Source organism: Hakea prostrata, chromosome 9 (assembly GCF_041222555.1).
Source record: "Hakea prostrata isolate BN-2017 chromosome 9, UWA_Hpros_2, whole genome shotgun sequence".
NCBI classification, from domain to species: Eukaryota; Viridiplantae; Streptophyta; class Magnoliopsida; order Proteales; family Proteaceae; genus Hakea; species Hakea prostrata.
Genome location: NC_142608.1, coordinates 50618469 through 50628984, shown reverse-complemented (window position 1 = coordinate 50628984; position 10516 = coordinate 50618469). Strand labels below are relative to the sequence as shown.

At 32.5% G+C, this 10516-nt stretch overlaps 1 protein-coding gene across 1 annotated transcript; it reads left to right on the top strand.

Annotated features, from left to right (window-relative positions):
- Window positions 1–1711: 1711 nt before the first annotated feature.
- LOC149005445 (BAG family molecular chaperone regulator 2-like) lies at window positions 1712–8379 on the top strand. Its single transcript, XM_089135636.1, has 4 exons — window positions 1712–1985; window positions 2076–2332; window positions 2675–2821; window positions 8080–8379. Exons 1-4 carry the CDS (start codon window positions 1754–1756, stop codon window positions 8215–8217), a joined length of 774 nt encoding a protein of 257 aa, XP_088991762.1. The 5' UTR covers window positions 1712–1753; the 3' UTR covers window positions 8218–8379.
- The last annotated feature ends 2137 nt before the right edge of the window (window positions 8380–10516 follow it).

Here is a 10516-nt window from a genome sequence, read left to right as displayed (position 1 = left end):
TGATTGTTTTTTCATTTGTTTTTTCAAATTTATAGTTGCTTCAATTTTTTTTTCTTTCAAATTTTCCCCCTATATTACTAAGTGCATTTGCATGTGTGCTTTTTACTAGTATATATATATATATCTTCAACCTTAAAAAGTTAGATGCTATCAAAAATTTTCTTTGATTGGAGATGTAAACCAATTTTTTGTAGGTAAAAAATGCAAGTCAATGGTAGTTAGTTACCTAACTAACTATAGCCATTTTATTCACAATACAAAATCAAATAACAAAAATTACAAAAGATATAAAAAAAACATATAATATAAAATCAAATAAAAAGAATAACAAAAATAAAAGATAAAATGAGAAATGATAAATAAATTGAGAAAGAGAAAGAGTACTTAATTGTGGAGTATATTTTTTTTCGAAATCTTTTTTGGATCTAAGGTTCATCCAGACCAACTTGCGCGCACCACAACTACATCCTCAGGAGAGCTTTTTATATAATTAATATAAAAGAGACTTCGCCCCTAGCCCCAAGGGGATTCAAATTCTGACCTCCTATGTGAAAGCGTTCGTCTTTTGCCAACTAAGTCACCCCTCCGGAGTGGTTTTTTTTTTTTTTTTTTTCCCCAAATTTTCTTAACACACGCTTATAGAAAGGGAAGATAATAAATAGGAAGAAAAGAGGAGAGAGAAGATATGAGAGAATAAATAGAGATTGAGGAGTTAGTTTCTAATTAGGAATGACATTTTGAATAACTAATAAGATTTTTTTTTTTCAAAAATTTCTTTTAACCCACGATGTATAGAAAGAGAAGTGAACAAATAGAAAGAAAAGATGAGAGAGATGAGATGAGATGAGAGAATAAATAAGGATTTTTTTTTGGTGAAGAATAAATAAGGATTGAAGAGTTAATTTTTAATTAGGAATGACATTTATACCCATTATTTTACCTTTAAAAATTATTATCAATATTGGAGGGCCAAATAGTGACAAAACTGAAAAAATTAAGGAAATTAATATAAAAACTAGAAAAATAAGAGAATTAGTATATATTTTTTAAAAATCCGGGAGCCAATGGCCCCTCTATGGTCCGCCCTTGTATAGGTGATGTCAACTTAAGTATATACTTAGTTGTATTTGTATACTAATATTATATAATAGTGTTTATTGTCTTTGTATAAATTTATTTTAGTTAGATTATTTAAAATAATGTTTTAGAATTTCAGTTTTGCTCGTAGATAATCGAGTATGTGTCAAAGAAAAAAATCAATTTAACTGAAGTTTTAAGTAAAATCAATAATTTTAATATGTTTATTAGCATCAAAATAAGTTAAATAACAAATTTAGGCCCAAAATGATTTAAAATATCTCAGGTCGAAATCTGGCATAAACTTAGCCGGTAAACCGGCGAAATTTGTCCAAACTTCTCACCCTGCAATCAAGAATCAACCACGGATGAAACCGAACAGACCAACAGTAAAAAAATTAAACATCCAGTCCACCATTCATTTCCCTCCACGTGGCAGTTGATGGAAGTGCTATTTCTAGTACACATACTTGAGTTAACCTGTCGGCAACGAATGCTTAGCTGTCTCCCGATACTCCATTAATCCACGCGTGAATTTTATATTGGTTGAAATAATTCTCAATTAGTTTGATCATGTGCGTTATAGCTAAGGCACTGCTGTTCCAGTATAAATACACAACAGAAACTAAGAACGTCGAGCACCAGAAGCTTTCCGTGATATTTGTGAGAGCAAAATATGATGAAGAAGAAGAAAGTAAGCTTTAATGTCAGATCAAGCGAGAGTACAACGGCACCAACTACATCGTCAACCTATACAGAAGAAGAAATAGACTGTGAGATGCGACCAGGTGGAATGCTCGTACAGAAACGATGCGAGATTTCCAAGTCTTCTGTACCAATTCTACGTCTACGGATCGCTTACGGAGCTCTCCGTTACGAGATCTCCATTAATTCTCAATCTACTTTTGGTAAGTTGCGTTCACCGTTGATCGATATCGGATACCGATCTGGTAATTTTGTGAATTTTAAGAGTGATTTTGGTACTTTGGTTGTTGTAGGGGAGCTGAAGAAGCTTCTAGCGGCGGAGACGGGGTTGCAACCGGCGGAGCAGAGATTGTTGTACAGAGGGAAGGAGAGAGAGAATAGAGAGTATTTGGATCAATCTGGTGTGAAGGATCGATCGAAGGTGGTGTTGATGGAGGATCCGGTCAGTACGGAGAAGAGATTCCTTGAGATGCGTAGAAATGCGAAGATCCAGAGCGCTCATCATGCTGTCTCCAACATTTCCATGGAAATTGACAAGTTAGCTGATGAGGTAAATGACTCTCTCTCTCTATCACTTTTCCTATTTTGGACAGTTATGGTCTTTCTTGGTTAGCGCAACTGTTACGGTCACTGTTCCGTCGGTGATGGTGGTGGTGTGATTTGTGCTTTTCAAAGTTGCGGTGGCTCCGGGAACGGTGATCACCGACCAGTGACGACAGTGATCCTCGTGGATCAGATTAAATTAATGTGCCACCGTTCCAAGTGGTTCCGTTTGATTGACTACTTGAATTTCCGATGTTGAATTTAAAGAATCAAATTGACTTTGTTTAGAGTTGTTTATTCTGACAGAGATCACCTATAGTTTTTGGGTTAACTTTTTCTATTTGAGAAGGTTTCTGCAATTGAGAAGTCTATAGCAAGAGGGACTAAGGTGTCAGAAGTTCGAACTACAACTTTGATCGAGATGCTGATGAGACAAGCAATCAAACTAGATGATATACCTGCCGAAGGAGATGTGTCTGCCCAGAAGAACTTGCAGGTTTGGACTTCTACTCTTTTTTAATTTTTTTATAAGGCCGATCTCTCGCTTTTCGTCATTATTATTATTATTATTTTGAGTAAGTCGCTTTTGGTCATTATGCTTTGTTCTTTCTTTAATGCCTGTTACTTTATAAGGGGTTGTCCTTATGACGTTACAGTTCGTATCATTATTCTAAATTGGACCACGCATATTGAACCGGACATAGATTGATTTGTATTACAAACTGTGTAATTGTGTTTTATCATAATCGGCCATTTTTGGTTAATTTTTTAATAAAAAAAAAATTGCCAATTATGATAAAACACAATTTGAGTTTTTAAAATAGAAAATTTTCAGCGCCACCTTTGGGTTAGTCCTTATTATCAATGCCCATCTGATTTATCCAAACTCCTTGTCACAAACATAGTCTTAAAAGGTTTTATTTATCTATTTTTCACTATCATTTTCACATTCTAAGGAAAGAAGATGGTAAAGAAGAGGAAAAAATTTGTACAAGAATAGAATTCATGAAAATGCAAAAATGGAAGGAGCAGAAAGGTTGTGGTTGTGGATGGTAGAGGAAGGCGAAGATGAATAGAGTGTATGTGGTATTATTGTCTTTTGAAAAAATTTAACTTGCTTACCTCAACAAATAGCTGAACATAACTTTGATTTCTGACAATAGAGAGTATCATTGATATATTTTTCCCCTACAAGGGGTCAATTTGATAAATTGGATAACTCAAGGAGTGACATTAATAATAGCGGGTAATTCAGGGGGTGGTATTGAAAATTTTCCCTTTAAAATTAGGATAAAGAGGTTTGCTCTAGAGTGTGATATAAGTCAATAATTTTATGCATCTATACCTGGCTTCGTCATGTGAAAATATATTTGTATGCTTAAACTTCATTAGTCCAAGAGAAAGATTAGGGGTGGAGCTCCCCAGGAGTTGGGAAGAAAGTTGGGGATAGGCTGGATGTGGCCTCCCCCTATGTCAATCTGTACGGTTTCGGTAATTCGGTACGGTATCAACTTTGAATACCTAAAACTCCGTCGTGCATCGAATTTAAACGGTGCATGCGGTTTCGGTATTTACAAAAACGGTTCGGTACGGTTTAGGTATTAAATCGGTACGGGAAAACGGTTTAAACATGGTATCTAGTGCGGTACATTTTTTGTACGAAAGAACTTATGCCACTTTTGTGATTAGTTTTTTAAAATCCTAATGAAATTGTGATCAACCAATTGATATAATTTGAAATTAACATAGATAAAGCAAATAAATCTAATTAACAGAGACAAAACAGGTAAATCTAAGAAGATGAGTGAATGATGAAACAAAAAATTGAAATAGGTAATTAGGGATAGGAAAAATGTTAAGTGTTTTGATTGTAAAATTACAATTTATATCTCTTAATTTGGTACAGTACCAATTCGGTAGAAAGATATGAGTACCTAAAACCCGTATCAAGAAATTGGTTTGCTTGCACTGCGAATTTTGAACGGTACGGTACGGTGCGGTTTTAGACGGCACGGTTCTGTACGGTTAAATGGTTTCGGTACGCAATTGACACCCTTACCCCTAATTCCTTTTTCTTTTTAAAAAGAACTCCTAATAAAAGCATTTTAGTCCATTTTTTTGTTGGTCGCTTGTTCCTTTTTCTAGTGTGAATAAAGATTTTTTTTTTAATTTTTAAAAGAGTGAAAACAATGGCGGAGGCCCCCACCCTTCTTTTTCCCTTCCAATTTTTTAAAAGATTTGCTTAGTTCTTTCTTTTCACATTCTTTTTCCTTCCACATATATTGTCTCCCTTTCTCTATTTTTTTATTTAATTTTATATTTTGAATTAAATATCTGTAAATTGGTAACTAATTACAATGATTTTTTTGGTTTGCATCTAGCTTACTATTGAAATAATGTGTGTTTTTTTTTCTTTTCAAATAATGTTGATTTTGTAAATTATATATTTTTTTATTAGCAATCTTCATGTTTTAATTTACTTATACTTTGTAAAAGTCAAAATATCATTCTAATTAGGATTTAACTATTTCTTTCTTAATTTCTAATTAGAAATTAAGTATTTCTTTCTTAGAAATATTATTTCAATTGTAATTGTTAGACATTTATGAAGAATGATATTTTTACTCATTCTTTTTATCTATAAAGATGATTTCCAATATGTGAGGGAGGGGGAAGAAAATAATAGTATTTTACATGTGGAAAGAAAAAGAAAAGAAAAAAGACAGAGTATGTGAGACCTTGGACTACACACCTATATGAGTATATGGGGATAAATCTCTATCTTCAATATAAATATGGAACTTTTGGTTATTGTCCTTTTTTTCCCCTTATTTTTCTCAATCAACATGTGAAATACTACTATTTGACCCTGAAATATTAAAAATAAGTTTTAAAAGTAAAGATAATTGGTATAAATGTCATTCTCAATTATTATCTGCTAATTACCATTAAACACTATTAAAAAAAGAAAAAAAAATAGATTTTAGTTAAAAACTAACTCATAATGGCTAAAATTGATCGTTAATTTTTTTTAATCTTTTGATTACTCTTTATTATCTTTACTTTCCTTTCCTATTTTTCTTTCCTGTTTTCATGGCTTAAAAGAAAATTTAGAAAAGCTAGTAGACATTGGAGTTTATTCATAAATCTTCTCTACATTATGATATTTTCTCTTTCTTTCTTTATGGATTTCTCTCTTACTCTTTCAATTTTATGCTATGTCTATTAAAATAAACAAGGAACTAATTGAATGCTTTTTCAATTTAATTATTGAATTAATTTTTTTTTAACATTGTATTGAACTAATTATTAAAGTAATTGAATTCAACTAAACAAACCATTAGTTTCTGATTCTTATTCTTTTAAAAAAACCACAAACTAAACAATTAGAAAACAATTGTTAAGCCTTTTCTTAAACAACTATTGTTTATGCTAGTGTCTAGTAATTTGTTTAGTCATGTTCAATTTTAAATCAGATACTAGCTATGGGATTAAATTATACATTAAATCATAATTTTTATGAAAATAAAAAATTAAACATACAAGTATTTTTTAAAAAAAGTTTCCTCCAAGTAACTAATATTGATTAAAAATTTTAAAAAATGTATTTTTATTTTTAATTATTTATTTTCATTGAGATTATGGTTTAATGTATTATTTATTCCCATAGCTAGTATCTAATTTGGAATTAACTGTTTAAAAAAATGCATAAATATGTGACTGTGTAAATAAATCCTACCATTAAATGTATTGAATTAAATCTGAACCGTTTATGATGACGATTCAGATTTAATCCCACCAAATTTAATGGTAGGATTTCTAGAACCGTTCAGCCAAGCAATATATACGCCCGTTCAGCCACCACCTTCCCTTAAAAAGATGATTTAAGAATTATTTTCTAATTGTTATTATGTGGTTTTCTGAAAAGAATAAGAATGTACTAGTAATTTGTCTAGTTGAGTTTAATTATTTCAATACAATGTTAGAAAGAAAAAATAGTTTAATAATTAAATTAAAAAAATTCAATTAGTTGGTGATTTATTTTAAGAAAATAACATAAAAATGGAAAGAGAATGAGAGAGAAATTGAGAAACAAAGAAAGGGGAAAAATAAATAAATTGAACCAGGGAGAATATCTGATTGTGGAGAAGACTTAGGAATAAATTCCAATGTTTACTAGCTTTTTAAAATTTTTCTTAAATCGTGTATGAGGTGTGAAGAAAGTTGAGAGAAAAAATAGGAAAGAAAAAGTAGAGAAACTAAGTGGAATGAAAAGAAGAAGAAAAAATAGAGAAAAATTTTAGGCATTATTGATTAGTTTTTAATTGAAATCTAACTTTTCCTTCTTTTTTTATACATTAGGCTTTAATGGTAATCCATGAAAAATTATTGAGAATAACATTTTTACTCATTTTCTCAGCTACACATTTATACTCATTTTCTCTGCCACTTATTTAGCATATGGGTGCATTGTGGAAAAAAATCCTCTGTTGTGCACATCTCTCTACTGTGCATAGTAATGCGGTACCACAAATTGACACGTGGCTTATTCCTATTAAATGGTTCAGATTAGAAGGAGGAATTTAAGTGAAATTGACCCATCTTCTAACCCATTTAACAGAAGAAAAAAAATCAACCTGTTTTGTGACCCGTCTAAATATGGATGCCAATATACCTTTCCGTTTTAGTTGCAATTTCCCTCTCTTCCATCTCGCTTTAACGGAAATTGCAACTAAAACGGAAAGTTATATTGGCATCCATATTTAGACGGGTCACAAAACGGGTTGATTTTTTTTTTCTGTTAAAATGGGTAAGAAGGTGGGTTAATTTCACTTAAACTCCTGCTTCTAATCTGAACCATTTAATAGGAATAAGCCACGTGTCGATTTGTGGTGCCGCACTGCTGTGCACAGCAGATGATTTTTTTCCATGCATTGTTGTGTACAAAAGATTATGTCTTTCCGTAAGATACAATGTCTTGAATTGGTTAAAGCCTTAAGAAATGGTAAATATCCAACCAAGAGGGAGGTCAACCCTTACCAGCTTACCTACAGTGTACCATGAATACATATCTTGATGTTTTGCTTGGAGAAGTAGGGATTGGTTCTATTTGTACTAATTTATTGGATTTGGTAGTATATTGATAAATTTTTAATAGGACTTTTCATGCTGTGGTTGGAAAAACATTTAAATGGCAGAAGTACTTTCCTCAAATGTACTAAATTGGAAAATGAAGATCAATTCAACAGTGTAGAATGTTGCTATATTGTTCATCATTGCACTAATTTTATCTCTTTCATAAGGTTAGATTCTTTTTCTCACTCAATCATATTTAAATTTGATTTAAATATTTAAGAAAAAAATAAAAAGAGTTAATAAATCAATAATAGCATCATCATAATTTTTGTTCTATTATAATTCTCTTTTATGACATGTTGACAAAAAGTATGTTAGAGAAAATGAAAACTGATAAGTTAATGATTGACCATTTATCCAAAGAATCTCAATTTCAAATTAAAATAAATTCATCAATTCTAATCCAATGAAATTTCTATATATTTTTTTTTTGTTATGTTTGATGTTTTCTATTTTGTGCCAATAACTTACGATATCTAATATGTGTTTTTCATTATTTTTCGCAATCCCCCCCTTGAAATTGAGGTAATTTAACAAATTTGTTTATTTTCTTTGTTTATACATCTAATGAAAAAAAAAAAAAAACTCGTTAAACAAAAGTCTGTTGGTATCTTGCAGGGAAAAAGGGTTCAAAAATGTGTTGAGTCCTTGGATGTGCTCAAAATATCAAATGCAAGAATAAAGCCTGTGGATGTTACTACCAACTGGGAGACCTTTGACTCCCCATTTAAAAGTCAATGGGAAATTTTTGATTGAAATTCTCTCTTTTTTTATTCGATTTATTTTTATGCGTGTATTTAACGTGGGAAAACATGACGAGTTATTTTAGCTCTACTCATAGTGAATTCTTAACAAGCGCTCCAAATAAACATATTATTATATTGATTAGTAAAAATGGAAGTGAACATGTCACCATCTACAATTTTGATGGGAATTTGTTGCAATGACAATTCACAATCATGGCCTTGAAAGTTTTTACCAAAATCTCTATTCCTCATTTTCTATACATTAAGTGATTTTAATGAAAGAAGAAAGAGTTTGGGCTTTTAACCGCTTAACTAACCTATCATTGGCAAAATATTATTGGCTGTCGCTGCATCTAAAAATATCTATGCAGTAAATTCTCCTTAACTAGTTGATGGCCAACATATATGCATCTACCAACGATTTCAATCTTACTTTAGCTACTAGGGCATTCTTAGAGCAACAATTCTGTCACATCCCTCTAGCCGGTATTCTATTTGGCATACCTGAAGGTGTGATCCGCAGCCTCAAAGATCAAGTTTAGGGCGATCATATCCCACATAGTACAATAATATAATCAAGAGCAAGAACAAATCATTGTATTAAAGAAAATTAAGAAAACAATCAAGACTCAGAAGGATCACAAGAATATCAGAATGCGGAATAAAAGATACCAATAAAAGAGATAATTTTAGAGTATAGCGGGAAATAACTCTATAGACCAAAACGGAATGAAAGACCATAACGGATCTGTTATGGTTTGAATTTGAATTTTGAATTCAAGTTTTTTAATTCAATTTTTAAATTCAAGTTTTTTAAATTTGAATTCAAATTTGAATATTGTAAAAGTACAACAGCCATGCTTATTTATAAATACATAAAACTTACCCATCAAGATAAGCAACCTACTTATCAAAATTAGAGTATAGCGGGAAATAACTCTATAGACCAAAGCGGAAGTTAGATCAAATCGAAGGTATTATAACTGAAAGAAATAAATGGAAACTAAGAATTGTTCAAAAACTAAATGTAAGGAGTATCTATGTCCATCAAATAGGGTCTAAAATCATATGGCTTCAACTTCAGTATAGAACATTCAAGCTCCAAGGTCCAGCTAAACTTAGCACGCTTCGTCGTCACATGGGTATGCGCGCTTCACCGTATTGCTTGTAGTCGCCAAAATCTTGGAAACCAAATGAGTCACCCACCGTGGCCTCGTAGTTTGGGATCTCGCAGTCATCAGTGCCTACAATAAAATATAAAGAAAACATGTGCCCCGAAGGGTAAGCTCAAAAGAACTTAGAAAGTAGTCCAATCACAATAAACATCTACACACAATCTAAGGCAAATATAAATGCAATGATATCAGACAATGAATGCCAATATGCTTCTAACTCTACATATGCTGGTCTCTATTGGTAGACATGCTTTAAGTCATAGCACCATACTCCTCTGGGTAGGTCTCAAATCACTCTTCCCTCAACCTTCTCGGTCTTTTGGGTTCTCTGCGGTAATTGGGTCAAGGCATCCTTCCCGGACTTTCCATGACAGGATTTTAGGTCAACACTATCGCTCACCACCATTGGTCTGAGTATTGGCGCATGTCAGGGTTAAACTTAGCCTAATGCAAGTCATCTACTGAGTCACATCTACTTAGGGTCGGATACATTCATTCCTTGCTTCTCGCGATCATTTCTGGTATCTATCCCCCGTCATCATCTCCTTCCCGGCTACACAGACTCTTAACCCTATTGGTCATCTACATAAAAAAGATGGGAAACTCCCGTGTCCTCTCATGCTTCCCACAATCTCGAGCGCCCACAAGCCCAAATTTAATATATACAACTCTACTAATGAATGACCCCCACAATGTGATTTGAGTCCTCTCACGGGTTGGTTACCAGTCTTGAGCGCCCACAAATCCCCATTGCTGCCATGGGTCACTCGGTCTCAATTCCCATTCCAATAGGGTTAGATATGACAGGGGTTTCCTAGCCAAATACTTCTAGACCAATCCTAGGTATGTCAACCACTAGTAAGGGAAAACACCAAAGGGCACCATAGGAAAGCGTCCCATATCACCTCCACTGGTGTCCAAAGACAGAAATGCCAAAAATACATTCCCCATTCCACAACTAAAACCTAGGCAATCACATCATATCATGATTCTACAAATATCACATTATAGTCCAAATCACATTCACATCATTCATAATCAACTCTAGTATGTAAATCACAACATGATTAACCTACTGTAATTACATAAGTAATACAATGTAAAGAGTGAAACTACAATAGCTAACTCATGCAT

Excerpts from the sequence above, each read along its gene's own strand:
- LOC149005445 (XM_089135636.1), top strand. The coding sequence starts at position 1,754 with ATGATGAAGAAGAAGAAAGTAAGCTTTAATGTCAGATCAAGCGAGAGT. Across the intron at positions 2,333-2,674 it reads TTGACAAGTTAGCTGATGAG|GTTTCTGCAATTGAGAAGTC; the intron begins GTAAATGACTCT and ends CTATTTGAGAAG. Across the intron at positions 2,822-8,079 it reads CTGCCCAGAAGAACTTGCAG|GGAAAAAGGGTTCAAAAATG; the intron begins GTTTGGACTTCT and ends GGTATCTTGCAG.